Below are 15580 nucleotides of genomic sequence, written 5' to 3'. Positions count from 1 at the left end.
TTTATTACCTAGTCTCACTAGTGTACCCCTAAATTTAGGGGTGTCTACTTTCCAAAATGGGGTCATTTGGGGGGGGGGTTTGTGCCATCTTGGCATTTTATGGCCTTCAAAACTGTAACGCCCTTAGAAAGCCTGAAGGCGGTGCTTGGTTTTCGGGGCCCCGTACGCGGCTAGGCTCCCAAAAAGTCCCACATATGTGGTATCCCCGTACTCAGGAGAAGCAGCAGAATTTATTTTGGGGTGTCATTTCACATATGCCCATGGCATGCGTGAGCAATATATCATTTAGTGACAACTTTGTGAAAAAAAAAAAAAAAAAAAGTTTGTAATTTTCCCGCAACTTGTGGCAAAATATAAAATATTCCATGGACTCAACATGCCTCTCAGCAAATAGCTTGGGGTGTCTACTTTCTAAAATGGGGTCATTTGTGGGGGTTTTGTGCCATCTTGGCATTTTATGGCCTTCAAAACTGTAATAGGTAGTGAGAAGTGAACTCAAAAATTTACGCCCTTAGAAAGCCTGAAGGCGGTGCTTGGTTTTCGGGGCCCCGTACGCGGCTAGGCTCCCAAAAAGTCCCACATATGTGGTATCCCCGTACTCAGGAGAAGCAGCAGAATTTATTTTGGGGTGTCATTTCACATATGCCCATGGCATGCGTGAGCAATATATCATTTAGTGACAACTTTGTGAAAAAAAAAAAAAAAAAAGTTTGTAATTTTCCCGCAACTTGTGGCAAAATATAAAATATTCCATGGACTCAACATGCCTCTCAGCAAATAGCTTGGGGTGTCTAGTTTCTAAAATGGGGTCATTTGTGGGGGTTTTGTGCCATCTTGGCATTTTATGGCCTTCAAAACTGTAATAGGTAGTGAGAAGTGAACTCAAAAATTTACGCCCTTAGAAAGCCTGAAGGCGGTGCTTGGTTTTCGGGGCCCCGTACGCGGCTAGGCTCCCAAAAAGTCCCACATATGTGGTATCCCCGTACTCAGGAGAAGCAGCAGAATTTATTTTGGGGTGTCATTTCACATATGCCCATGGCATGCGTGAGCAATATATCATTTAGTGACAACTTTGTGAAAAAAAAAAAAAAAAAGTTTGTAATTTTCCCGCAACTTGTGGCAAAATATAAAATATTCCATGGACTCAACATGCCTCTCAGCAAATAGCTTGGGGTGTCTACTTTCTAAAATGGGGTCATTTGTGGGGGTTTTGTGCCATCTTGGCATTTTATGGCCTTCAAAACTGTAATAGGTAGTGAGAAGTGAACTCAAAAATTTACGCCCTTAGAAAGCCTGAAGGCGGTGCTTGGTTTTCGGGGCCCCGTACGCGGCTAGGCTCCCAAAAAGTCCCACATATGTGGTATCCCCGTACTCAGGAGAAGCAGCAGAATTTATTTTGGGGTGTCATTTCACATATGCCCATGGCATGCGTGAGCAATATATCATTTAGTGACAACTTTGTGAAAAAAAAAAAAAAAAAAGTTTGTAATTTTCCCGCAACTTGTGGCAAAATATAAAATATTCCATGGACTCAACATGCCTCTCAGCAAATAGCTTGGGGTGTCTAGTTTCTAAAATGGGGTCATTTGTGGGGGTTTTGTGCCATCTTGGCATTTTATGGCCTTCAAAACTGTAATAGGTAGTGAGAAGTGAACTCAAAAATTTACGCCCTTAGAAAGCCTGAAGGCGGTGCTTGGCTTTCGGGGCCCCGTACGCGGCTAGGCTCCCAAAAAATCCCACATATGTGGTATCCCCGTACTCAGGAGAAGCAGCAGAATTTATTTTGGGGTGTCATTTCACATATGCCCATGGCATGCGTGAGCAATATATCATTTAGTGACAACTTTGTGAAAAAAAAAAAAAAAAAAGTTTGTAATTTTCCCGCAACTTGTGGCAAAATATAAAATATTCCATGGACTCAACATGCCTCTCAGCAAATAGCTTGGGGTGTCTACTTTCTAAAATGGGGTCATTTGTGGGGGTTTTGTGCCATCTTGGCATTTTATGGCCTTCAAAACTGTAATAGGTAGTGAGAAGTGAACTCAAAAATTTACGCCCTTAGAAAGCCTGAAGGCGGTGCTTGGTTTTCGGGGCCCCGTACGCGGCTAGGCTCCCAAAAAGTCCCACATATGTGGTATCCCCGTACTCAGGAGAAGCAGCAGAATTTATTTTGGGGTGTCATTTCACATATGCCCATGGCATGCGTGAGCAATATATCATTTAGTGACAACTTTGTGAAAAAAAAAAAAAAAAAAGTTTGTAATTTTCCCGCAACTTGTGGCAAAATATAAAATATTCCATGGACTCAACATGCCTCTCAGCAAATAGCTTGGGGTGTCTACTTTCTAAAATGGGGTCATTTGTGGGGGTTTTGTGCCATCTTGGCATTTTATGGCCTTCAAAACTGTAATAGGTAGTGAGAAGTGAACTCAAAAATTTACGCCCTTAGAAAGCCTGAAGGCGGTGCTTGGTTTTCGGGGCCCCGTACGCGGCTAGGCTCCCAAAAAGTCCCACATATGTGGTATCCCCGTACTCAGGAGAAGCAGCAGAATTTATTTTGGGGTGTCATTTCACATATGCCCATGGCATGCGTGAGCAATATATCATTTAGTGACAACTTTGTGAAAAAAAAAAAAAAAAAAGTTTGTAATTTTCCCGCAACTTGTGGCAAAATATAAAATATTCCATGGACTCAACATGCCTCTCAGCAAATAGCTTGGGGTGTCTAGTTTCTAAAATGGGGTCATTTGTGGGGGTTTTGTGCCATCTTGGCATTTTATGGCCTTCAAAACTGTAATAGGTAGTGAGAAGTGAACTCAAAAATTTACGCCCTTAGAAAGCCTGAAGGCGGTGCTTGGCTTTCGGGGCCCCGTACGCGGCTAGGCTCCCAAAAAATCCCACATATGTGGTATCCCCGTACTCAGGAGAAGCAGCAGAATTTATTTTGGGGTGTCATTTCACATATGCCCATGGCATGCGTGAGCAATATATCATTTAGTGACAACTTTGTGAAAAAAAAAAAAAAAAAGTTTGTAATTTTCCCGCAACTTGTGGCAAAATATAAAATATTCCATGGACTCAACATGCCTCTCAGCAAATAGCTTGGGGTGTCTAGTTTCTAAAATGGGGTCATTTGTGGGGGTTTTGTGCCATCTTGGCATTTTATGGCCTTCAAAACTGTAATAGGTAGTGAGAAGTGAACTCAAAAATTTACGCCCTTAGAAAGCCTGAAGGCGGTGCTTGGTTTTCGGGGCCCCGTACGCGGCTAGGCTCCCAAAAAGTCCCACATATGTGGTATCCCCGTACTCAGGAGAAGCAGCAGAATTTATTTTGGGGTGTCATTTCACATATGCCCATGGCATGCGTGAGCAATATATCATTTAGTGACAACTTTGTGAAAAAAAAAAAAAAAAAAGTTTGTAATTTTCCCGCAACTTGTGGCAAAATATAAAATATTCCATGGACTCAACATGCCTCTCAGCAAATAGCTTGGGGTGTCTAGTTTCTAAAATGGGGTCATTTGTGGGGGTTTTGTGCCATCTTGGCATTTTATGGCCTTCAAAACTGTAATAGGTAGTGAGAAGTGAACTCAAAAATTTACGCCCTTAGAAAGCCTGAAGGCGGTGCTTGGCTTTCGGGGCCCCGTACGCGGCTAGGCTCCCAAAAAATCCCACATATGTGGTATCCCCGTACTCAGGAGAAGCAGCAGAATTAATTTTGGGGTGTCATTTCACATATGCCCATGGCATGCGTGAGCAATATATCATTTAGTGACAACTTTGTGAAAAAAAAAAAAAAAAGTTTGTAATTTTCCCGCAACTTGTGGCAAAATATAAAATATTCCATGGACTCAACATGCCTCTCAGCAAATAGCTTGGGGTGTCTAGTTTCTAAAATGGGGTCATTTGTGGGGGTTTTGTGCCATCTTGGCATTTTATGGCCTTCAAAACTGTAATAGGTAGTGAGAAGTGAACTCAAAAATTTACGCCCTTAGAAAGCCTGAAGGCGGTGCTTGGTTTTCGGGGCCCCGTACGCGGCTAGGCTCCCAAAAAGTCCCACATATGTGGTATCCTCGTACTCAGGAGAAGCAGCAGAATTTATTTTGGGGTGTCATTTCACATATACCCATAGCATGTGTGAGCAATATATCATTTAGTGACAACTTTGTGTAAAAAAAAAAAAATTTTTTTTTTTTGTCATTATTCAATCGCTTGAGGCAAAAAAAAAAAATATTCAATGGGCTCAACATGCCACTTATCAATTTCCTTAGGGGGTCTACTTTCCAAAATGGGGTCATTTGGGGGGGTTTTGTACTGCCCTGCCATTTTAGCACCTCAAGAAATGAGATAGGCAGTCGTAAACTAAAAGCTGCGTAAATTCCAGAAAACGTACCTTAGTTTGTAGATGTGACAACTTTTGCGCAAACCAATAAATATACAATTATTGACTTTTTTTTTACCAAAGACATGTGGCTGAATACATTTTGGCCTAAATGTATGACTAAAATTGAGTTTATTGGATTTTTCTAATAACAAAAAGTAGAAAATATCATTTTTTTTTCAAAATTTGCGGTCTTTTTACGTTTATATCGCAAAAAATAAAAATGGCAGAGGCAATCAAATACCATCAAAAGAAAGCTCTATTTGTGGGAAGAAAAGGACGCAAATTTTGTTTGGGTACAACATTGCATGACCGCGCAATTACCAGTTAAAGCAGCACAGTGCCAAATTGTAAAAAGACCTCTGGTCATTGACCAGCAAAATGGTCCGGTCTGAAAGTGGTTAATAGCAAAATATATGTATAGTTTATACAATAAAAAAAATTACTGTGCGCCGCTAAAGTGTTCGGGTTTGACTTGAAGAAAAGGTGGCAACCCTATCTTCACCACGTCTAGATGCCTAAATGCATTGAGTTGCTGTCATGTAATTGGCTGATAAGCAATTTGTGTTACCAAGCAAACAGGTGTACCTAATAAAGTGGCTGGTAAGTGTATGTAGTGCTGGAATAGCCTCCAATGGGGGCACTGGTTTTGGTGACACCCTGGCATTCTTTCAATTTAGAGTGATTTGTTCTTACTTCCTGTTTAGGCTATGGGACATGAAGTGAAGGAAAATCTCCCCAATACGACACAGATGACAAACATGAACATTACAAGGGTCATGACCCTCCCTTACTCTATTCAAGATGAGAAAACAAGTTTTGCCTATAGTTCTACTTTAAAGCAGAAGTTCCACCCAAAGTGCAAGCTCTACTTATCTGCTTCCTCCTCCCGTCCGGTGCCACATTTCGGGGGGCAACAGATATCTGTCAAAAACAGGTACTCACTCCCACTTCAGTGTAAGGGTACCATGGCGACCTATGTCATTTATGGCCCCTCCTCCTTCTTCTGGGAGACACACACAGGTCCCAGAAGACAGCAGGACCATTCATAAAAGTGCAGAGTGACTGGTGCATGCGCAGTAGGAAACAGGCTGTGAAGCCGCAAATGTTCAACTCTTGTTTCCCTTAGTAAGAATGCCGGTGTCCGTAGCCAATGGATGGTTTGGTCAATGGTGAGGTAAGGTCCCTTTTACACTGCAGTGACTTTAAAGTAGCGCGATTTTGCCGCAATTTCAGGGAATGCCTGTGTAAACTTGCATCAAAATTGGACCAAAGTAGTGCAGGGACTACTTTGAAGCCACTGCGACTTGAAATCGCACAGATATGAACAGTACTCATTGGAAATCATGGGGTACAACTTGTCATGCGACTTTGCAGTCCCAAGTCTCATGACAAGTCGCACTAGTGGAAACGTAGCCTAAAAGTCAGCAGCTAGAGTATTTGTAGCTCCTGACTTTTATTTATTTTTAACACTGGATGGAACTCCGCTTTAACCAGTGTGTTCTAGCAAGGAACAGATGAAAGGTTAGGTTTTCACTATTGCGACTCCAATGTCGTGCGATTTACTGTGCAATTTTTGATGTGATATCATGCAACCGGTGAGAACAAGTCACACCGAACAAAGTAGTGCAAAAACCTTTTTTGGAGTCGCTGCGACTTGAATCGCACCAATTGGAACGGGGACCATTAAATACATGGATTTTGACTTGCCATGCGACTTCACGTGTCAAGTCGCACAATTTGCAGTAGTGGAAACAGAGCCTTAGAGGCCCCTGCGACTTTACATGCCACTGTGAAGCCATGCTTGTATTTTAGTGTGTGGAAAAGGTGCCATAACAAGGAAGCATGGAATAATTATTGTAGCAGCAACACACAGCACAACACAGCGTGTTGCTATAGTGAGCGCGTTATGCTAGTGAACTAGGAAAGCAGCTCATGACGTCAGCTGAGGGAAAGCAGAGACAGAGCTCCCATTGGCCGGGTTCGGCAGGAAGAGGAAGTGTCCCTCCTGTGTGTAGTAGAGGACGCCTGGTGATGTGTGTTGTGGGGCGGGGCGTGTGTGGTACAGGAAGCAGTGGGTGGATGACAATGGGGAAGTGAGCCGGTGATTGAACACACTCAGAGAGCACAGTGTGACCGTGGGTCGCTGTTTATACGGTGAGTTTCTGCGTAGAGCATTGTGAATAGAAGAGGCACGTGTTGTGCCTGCTGTGGGGGAGAGGGGCTCTCATTACTGACAGCATTGAAGTGCTGGTCTTCCTGCAGCTCCAGCTATGGGTGCTGTTAGTGACAGTGTGTGCTATGGAGCTGCTCTGTCTCTGGATGAGGGGACACCTTTTTGCTGATGGTAACCCTTCCCTGTCTTTTTATGCCATCACCTAACATGGCATAGGGAACTCATCTCTCTTTAGTATAAAATAACACATTTTTAAAGGCTATGTAACCCCCAATCACCAACATTTCATTGATCTCTAACCTATTAATATAAATTGAAACAGTGTTTTCAATATTTTCATATCTGCAGCTATCCTCAAAAGAATATTTGATCCTGCCAAAAGGTCTTTGTTTCAGGCATTTTCTGTAGCAGGTGACAATGCTCTGACTTGTCATTGTGCTCCTATGTTGTCACCCAGTTAAATGGGCTTTTGATGGAGACATCCTGTTATGCAAATGTGCTTTACAATAACCATCAGGAAATCCACCTTGTGAAATGTCCTGCAGACATCACCAATGAAGTCATGTAGACAGGATGTGACTGGAAAGACGTTAAACGTACCAAGATGCAACCAAAGATGAAATAAAGGGGACAACCAAATATTTTATTTGGAATCAAAATGAAAGCTTTATAAGATGTACAGTGCATTTCCAAACAGAATGTCATTCAATTCAAGTTTGCATACACTTTTTTTTTTTTTAACAATCCTAAAGTAATCCTCCTCTTCTGGGGTCCCTCACCAGTGCTCCTAATCCCTGCTGAGTGCCCCCACAGCAAGCAGCTTGTTATGGGGCCACCTGAGCCGCTGCCCTGTGTTGTCCATTCAGACATGAAGGCTCTGTCCCACCCCCTCTCTATATTTATTTGTTCACTAATTTTGACAGCAGCGGGTGCCAATGGTGCCCACTGCTGTGTCTCAGCAATTAAAGGGGTTGTATAGGTAAATGTTTTTTCACCTTAATGCATTCTATGCATTAAGGTGAAAAAAACATCTGACAGTCCCGGTGCCCCCAGCCCCCCCGTTTTACTTACCTGACCCCCTCGAAAGTCCCGCGCTCGTCCCCCGACGTCCTTTCCACCATTCAGCCTGGCCGCTGATTGGCTGCAGTGGATGAATGGAAAGCAGCACAGCCATTGGCTCGCGCTGCTGTCAATCATATCCACTGATGCGGAGCGCCTGGGCCGTGTGATACAGCGAGTGGCTATAGCCGCCGGCTGTATCACGGGAGCGTGCCCCCAGATGCTTCTCACCATGCGAGGGAGCTCGCATTAACGTGAGAAGCACCTGTGGGAGGAAATTCTGCATGGAGATCATGAGGGGGGTTGAATCAAGATCACAATTTTTTTTTTTAAAGATTAATTGTGCAGCTCTAGATCTAGGTACTGACAAATCTTTGACCAACTTGTATATCCATTGACAAAAACTTTGTTTTGCATAGAGTATGGAAGAGCTGGAACCTAAGGGTTGACCGATTTATCAGAGAGGCTGATTATCGGGGGTCGATATTCAAATTATTCCAATTATCGGCATTGTTCAGAAATGTACTGATATTGGTCAAACCTCCTCCCCCTGTCCCTGCACGGTGCTCGCTGCAGTCTCTGCCAATCTCTGTCAGTGGTGTGGCGGGCAGCAGAAAGATGACATCATCTCTCATCGCCCACCTCTATGTGGAAGTTTACTCGCTCAGACGCCACTGCCAGAAGTAGTATAAGTAATGACAAGCTGCATATGGGTGGTTGGTGACATTGGCAAATGACACGCTGCATCTGGTAGGAAGTGAAACACTGCGGCTGGGTGACAGTGAGAAGTGACACACTGTATCTGGGTGGCAAATGACATGCTGCATCTAGGTGGCAGGTGACAGTGTCAAGCTGCATCTGTGTGGCAGGTGACGGCGATAAGTTGCATATGGGTGACAGTGACATGCTGTATCTGGATGGAAGGTGATGTTGGTAAGTGACATGCTGCAGTTGGGTGGCAAGTGACTGTGGCAAATGACATGCTGTATCTGGGTGGCAGGTGACAGAGGCAAGTGCCAGGCTGCATCTGGGTGGCAGGTGACGGTGTCAAGCTGCATCTGGGTGGCAGGTGATGTTTGCAAGTGAAACACTGCATCTGATGGCAAATGACACGATGCAACTGGGTGACAGTGGCAAGTCACACGCTGTATTTGGATGGCAGGTGACAGTGGCAAGTGACAATCATGCTGTATCTGGATGGCAGGTGACAGTGGCAAGTAACAGGTTGCATCTGGGAGGCAGGTGACAGTGGCAAGTGACACACTGTATCTGGAAGGCAGGTGACAGTGGCAAGTAACAGGTTGCATCTGGGTGGCAGGTGACAGTGGCAAGTGATACGCTGCATCTGATAGTAAGTTACATGCTGCAAATGGGTGACAGTAGCAGACAGTGGCAAGTGACACGCTGTATCTGGATGACAGGTGACAGTGGCAAGTGACAGCCTGTATCTGGGTGACAGTGGCAAGTGACACGCTGTATCTGGGTGGCAGGTGACAGTGGCCCTAAAAAAAGCATTGAAAAGTTATTTACAAATGAAATAAAATATATATATATTTTTTTACATATAGTGCTTTTTTAATGTGAAACATGTTGGTGTATGTTAAAGGTGTAAAAATATTAACAAACAAAAAACATTTTTTAATTATTAATAGCTTATAAAATAGTAGTTATAATAGTAGTAATAATTAAATGGAGGAGAATAAGGAGTTAAGGCGGATTAGAGTAAATTAAGGGTTGATAAGGGATTAAACAGTAGAGCATTTAATAAAAAATACACAAGATTTTTTACTTGACAGGTTTCTGACTTCATCTGCAGAAGGTCATTCCTTTTTAAGGATATGTAAAGGTTTGTTTTTTAAAAAACAAACATGTCGTACTTACCTCCTCTGTGCAGATGGTTTTGCACAGAGTGGCCCTGATCCTCCTTCTGGCGCTCCTGGCTCCTCCTTCTATTCTCAAGGGCCCTGTTGGAGAGTCGCTCTCCATTGGGGCACTCGTGTGGGCACACTCCCGTGTTCTGCTACTGCGTCCATTGGCACAGACGGCAGGATTTGACCCTGCTCCCGCATCATTGGATTTGATTGATAGCAGTGGCAGCCAATGGTTCCTGCTGCTATCCATATAGCCAATGAGGACCAGAGACACCGGCTGGTGACACACACACACACACACACACACAGTGAAACACACACACACACACACACATGCCCACCTGTCCCCAGTGCCACCTGTCCCCAGTGGCACGTATTAGTGCCCTTTATCATCAGTGCCATGTATCAGTGCCATCTGTCATCAGTGTCACGTGTCATTGTCCTGGTTCTCCAGAGCCTTCAAAAGTGTAATAGGTAGTGAACAAGTTAGATGTGTAGTTTATGCTATGTGACGACGCTCACTGCATGCTGGGCCTCTAAGTGGCCAGGCTGTGACCAAGTCCCACACACTTGGTATTGTTATACTCAGGAGGGGTAGCAGAATGTATTTTGGGGTGTGATTTGTGGTATACACATGCCATGTGAGATAAATAACCTATTACAATAACAATTTTGTGGGGAAAAAAATAAAAAAAATCTTCATTTTGCAAAGAATTGTGGGAAAAAATGACAACATCAAAAACCTCACAATGCCTGTTACTAAATACCTTGGAATGTCTACTTTCAAAAAAGGGGGGTTTTTATACTTTCCTGGCTTGGTCGGGTTGCATGAAATGACATCACCAATACATAAGATTTGATAATTTTTTTATGATTCGCACCACAGCTTGTAGACTCTCTAACTTTCACAAAGACCAAATAATATCCACTAATTTGGGTTATTTTTACCAAAGATATGTAGCAGTATAAAGTGTGGCCAAAATTCATGAAAAGATATTAATAATTTGCAAAATTTTATCACAGAAACAAAGAAAAATTTTTTTTTTTTTTTTTAAATTTTCGGTCTTTTTTCATTTATAGCGCAAAAAATAAAAACCCCAGAGGTGATCAAATACCACCAAAAGAAAGCTCTATTTGTGATAAAAAAAAAAAGGACAAAAAATTCATTTGGGTACAGTGTTGCATGACTGGGTAATTGTCATTCAAATTGTGAGAGCACCAAAAGCTGAAAATTGGTCTGGGTAGGAGGGGGGTTTAAGTGCCCAGTAGGCAAGTGGTTTAAGTATCTGGAGATGCCTGTGGATAGATTATTATAATCTATCCACAGGCATCTCCAGATACTTTAAAAATGTTTACAGGTTATCTGTTTAGAGTTACAGAGGAGGTCTAGCACTAGAATTATTGCTCTTGCTATAACTTTCTTGGCGATACCTCACGTGTAGTGCAAACGCTGTTTACATATGCGTGCACAACTTGCGCATGCTTTTGCTTCTGCATGCAACCACGGTGGGATGGGTGCGCTTACATTTTTTTTTTCCTATTGTAAATCATCCCTTGTAATAAAATAAGGGATGATGGGTCCTTTTTTATGGAGGGATCTGGGGTCCAGAAGACCTCCAAATCTCTCCTCTACCTTTTTGCTTTAAAAACAAAAAAAAACCCCCCAAAACATTGATCTAGCAGAGAAACAGCAGTACAGTGTGCAGGGGGGAATGTTAACACAAGTCTGACTATTGAATGGATGTGCTCTCATGCCTAGCATGGTCAGTTTAAAATAGCAAAGCAGCTGGGCTGGCAGGATCACTAGGTATTTCACACAAAGGAAGCAATAGAAAGAGAACATAAGTACATGGTAACACAGGCATATATCAGGAATATAAAATGTTAGGGTACCATTAAATACTAATGGTTTATTGTTACTTAAATGCGGTATTTCTGATGTCATAGGATAATATGGAAAGCCTCCAGCAGCCAGAAGTTACTCCATTACCCACCTGCTGTTCCTATCATCTACCTAGAAACTCTTTGCAAACATTTATTTTCCTTAGTGTATTAATGTGCTTCCATTGTCATTTGTGCTTTCCACTTGCCTGTGACTCAATGTTTCTGTGTGCATTTGGAAAGCATTAGCCTATGTAATCTGATCGTACAATGGACACTCCCTTAAGTTATCGATTGTAATGTGATACATAAGCAGTGAAAATGATGTTTAAATGTCAAAAGGTACTTCTGGCGCTCCCATTATAGCGAGAAAAAAATCCTTTTACATGTTTGAGTTTTGAGAGAGATGAATTTTGCCGTTTGCTAAATGTTGAAAGCACTCCATTTTGCTAACACATTTGTGCTCATTTCTGCAGATTTGTGCCAAGACAGTTTCTTCGCTTAGACGTGTTGAGACTATGAAGAATGGGGCTGCCTATACACTTTGTTGCTGACCCACAGGGATGGTGCTGTGTTGGGGTTATTTTCTTCATCTGGCTGTACAACACACTGTTTATTCCACAGCTCATCCTCTTCCCCCGCTTTGAAGACGGACACATCCCAGCTGCTGCCATATGGGGTATGTAACGTGCATCCTCCTCATATTTACACATTTTGTGTATCTAAGACAGAAAACTAAATGAAACCCATTGCGGAAACTGAGAGAAGAATTCTAGTAATCTACACATCTATAGACCTTTAATACGGTATATAGTCATTTTAGGTGGAAAGGATTTGTTTCTTTCTGTAAGATCTACATGGAAAAGGCTGTAGGTTTCTTCCTCCCATGCAGTAAAACAAATTGGGGGGAATACGATCTCACAACATTGGTTGGTTTGCAGACATGGGGACTTTGCAACCAAAAGCAGCCTATGATCTTCCCTAATATTGCACAGTTGTGACACTGTATATGGTCAGTCACAGCAATATGTATTTTTTTTTTTTGTATTGCTACAGACTCTAATGGTTACAGGCAGTTTTCAGCAACTAAAACATAGAATATAGCTGCGCATAAAGTTAAGCTAAAATAATGTAATAATATATGACATTAAATGACACCAAAAAAATCACCATAATAAATATAAAATCATACCCATGAATGAACATGTGATTAAATAAATGTGTAATACATGATAAATACGTGATAACAATAATAAATCCTAAAATAAAATAAATAAAGTAATTATATCAAAAGTCCAGTGATTGAAGTGAAAATGGTGACTTATGCCGCATACACACGATCAAACAATCGGGTGGAAAAGTCCGGCAAACTCAAGTCCGCCGGACAATCCCCCCATGTGTAGCCTCCATCGTACTTTCGGGTCAAAAAAGTCTGCCGGACTTAGAAAGTAGTTTTGCACTCCAATCTTCCCACCGGACTTGCATTTCGGCGGACAATCCGGCCGTGTGTGTGCCAGTCCCCCGTACTTTTGAAATGAACGGACTTTTCCCGCCCGGAGAAAAGTCCGCCCATTTCGAGCAGGTCTCCAGGTAGGCGGGGCCCGCGAAGGAGACGTCGCTGGCCCCGCCACCTGGTATGGACTTGAAGGGGAACCCCAACGCTGAAAAAAATCGGCGTGGGGTCCCCCCAGGTCCACATCAGACCCTTGTCCGAGCACGCTACCCGGCCGGCCAGGAAAGGGGGGGGATGAGCGAGCGCCCCCCCCCCCTTCTGAGCTGTACCAGGCCGCGTGCCCTCAACATGGGGACAAGGTGCTTTGGGGAGGCACCCCCCATGTTGAGGGCATGAGGACAAGGGCCTCTTCCCGACAACCCTGGCCGTTGGTTGTCGGGGTCTGCGGGCGAGGGGCTTATCGGAATCCGGGAGCCCCCTTTTAATAAGGGGGCCCCCGAATACCGACCCCCCCACCCTATGTGATTGAGTATGGGGTACAATGTACCCCTACCCGTTCACCTGTGAAAAAAGTACAAAAAAAAACACAACACAGGGTAAAAATAGTTTATTGCACAGCTCCGTGGGTCTTCCGTCTTCGGGGGGTCTTCTCGCCGGACTCCTCCGCTATCTTCTTCTAGCTCTTTTGCTAGCGGAGGAGCCCGGCTTTCTTCCTCGCCGCCGCCCTTCTTCCGACTTCGGGGGTCTTGTTCCCCTCTTCGGTTCTTCTGCCGGGCCACCGCGCCTTCTTATAGCTCTTCTGCCGGGCTCACCGCCGCCTTCTGTTCTTCTGTTCTCTTCTGATCTTAACTCATAGCTCCCTCCGCTCACAATGGCTCCGACACGATGCGCAGCGACTTATATAGGGACATCACCGGATGATGTCCCCGCCCATTATGGTGTCACAGTCCCAGAGGATGCTGAGGGCACGCGGCCTGGTACGGCTCGGGGGGGGGGCGCTCGCTTTCCTGGCCGGCCGGGTAGCGTGCTCGGACAAGGGTCTGATGTGGACCTGGGGGGACCCCCACGCTGATTTTTTTCGGCTTTGGGGTTCCCCTTTAAGTCCATACCAGGTGGCGGGGCCAGCGACGTCTCCTTCGCGAGCCCCGCCTACCTGGAGAGGCGCTCGAAATGAGGGGACTTTCCTCCGGGTGTGTGGGCGAGTCCGTTCATTTCAAAAGTACGGCGGATAGTACGGCGGACTTAGTACGCCGTATTAGTCCGCTGAAAAAGTGCCGTGTGTGGGCAAGTAGCCTGTTTGGAAAGTCCGACGGACAGTCTGGCGGGAAGTCTGCCAGACTAAGTCCGCCGGATAGTCGGCTACGTGTGTACGCGGCATTAATCAAATTCTTCTGTGCAAATAGAAACACCAGTGCTTGTGAACCTCCACCACACAACATATGCGCTTACCAAAGGGTAAGCGATACAGGGCCAGTAGTATTAAATCTGTGGCGTCAAATCAACCTCCAGACATCCATGGCAGGAATCCGCTGTGGTTAGAATGAGAACAAGCTAAACGATCCAAACTCAAAGAGCAGACCAGTAAGCAGCAATCACGATCCCAATGAAAAAGGAAAACTCACCATAGTGTAAGTCCATAAAACACAGTTTATTTTATAAGCAAAAATATTGCACTTACATTTTTAGAAATATTAAAAGCTGGCACACACCCTTCCTAGACAGCGATGATGTCAGCACGCCACCCTCCCGATGTCCGTTTCGTCAAAGAGTGACTTAGTCACGGGGAACATTCCTATATTTTTAGTGATTTATTTATTTTGTTTTTAGCAAGGTATCTAACCCTTTAGTTTTCAGCAACTGACTGCTCTTTTAAAAGCATTCTTTATTCACACACCTGGCGTTATTAAAAAAAAAATTCACTTTTATTTATCTGTACTCCCTCACCCACCCCACTTGCTTCAGTTGTCAACAATTCCTTTTTATTTATTTTTTTGGGGGGGGGGGTCTTTTCTTGCAGGGCGCAGTCTGCACTTCCGCATTTCTCACCTAGACGAGAGCAACTCCCCGATCCCTTCTGGCCCGAAGCCTGCTTGAATCCGAGGAAGCTTTGCGGCTGAAAAAACTTGCTATGCATGTTCAGTGAGCGTCAAAAGTAGATGGTGGTGCAGGACCCCCGAAGTGCAGCAGCTTTTGGCGGGTCACAGCGAGACAGCGCTGGATTTCCTGGGTGTTTGAATATGCTAGCTTAATCCACCATACCAGGTAGCAAGGAGTTAATAATATAATTAAATCTGGGGAGTGAAGTTCCTCTTTAAGAATTGCAAGGGGAGGAACAAAACTAGAGTTTTTGATAAGTGAGCACATAGAGCCTATAATATATGGGATCTGCTGACATTCTTCTCAGCAAATCCTCTCAAGCTCAGTCAGGTTGGATTGGGACTGGCGGTGGACAGCCATTTTCAGATCTCTCTGCAGATGTTCAACAGGGTTCAAATCAGGGCTCTGGGCCACTCACAGAGTTGTTCCTAAGCCACTTCAGCTGGTTGAACAAAAAAAACAAAAAAAAATGACCCATCTATGGCCAGCCTGAGAGGGCTCGCTGAGGCCAAACAAAAATGTAAATGCCTTCTCAGAGGTTTGCACAGCAGTACCAAGTGGAAGTGGCCTAGCACACAGGGTGGAAAGTGCCTTTGGTGAATCTGACCTGAACAAATCTCTTCTGGTTTGGCCTGTCAGTCTTCAAAGACCCATTAAGCAAAA

At 44.1% G+C, this 15580-nt stretch overlaps 1 protein-coding gene across 1 annotated transcript in view; it reads left to right on the top strand.

Annotated features, from left to right (window-relative positions):
• The first annotated feature begins 6400 nt into the window (after positions 1-6400).
• ZDHHC21 (zDHHC palmitoyltransferase 21) overlaps positions 6401-15580 on the top strand; it is a 62773-nt gene continuing 53593 nt past the window's right edge. The window contains exons 1-2 of the mRNA XM_077475117.1: positions 6401-6537; positions 11844-12046. Coding sequence (XP_077331243.1) covers positions 11893-12046 — 154 coding nt within the window. The 5' untranslated portion in view covers positions 6401-6537; positions 11844-11892. The remainder of the gene's footprint in view (positions 6538-11843; positions 12047-15580) is intronic.

Source organism: Lithobates pipiens, unplaced genomic scaffold (assembly GCF_037356315.1).
Source record: "Lithobates pipiens isolate NorthernLeopardFrog02 unplaced genomic scaffold, aLitPip1_a1.2 Scaffold_13, whole genome shotgun sequence".
NCBI lineage: Eukaryota > Metazoa > Chordata > Amphibia > Anura > Ranidae > Lithobates > Lithobates pipiens.
The sequence above is the reverse complement of the archived record's forward strand: the minus strand, read 5'-3'. Positions and strand labels throughout refer to the sequence as shown.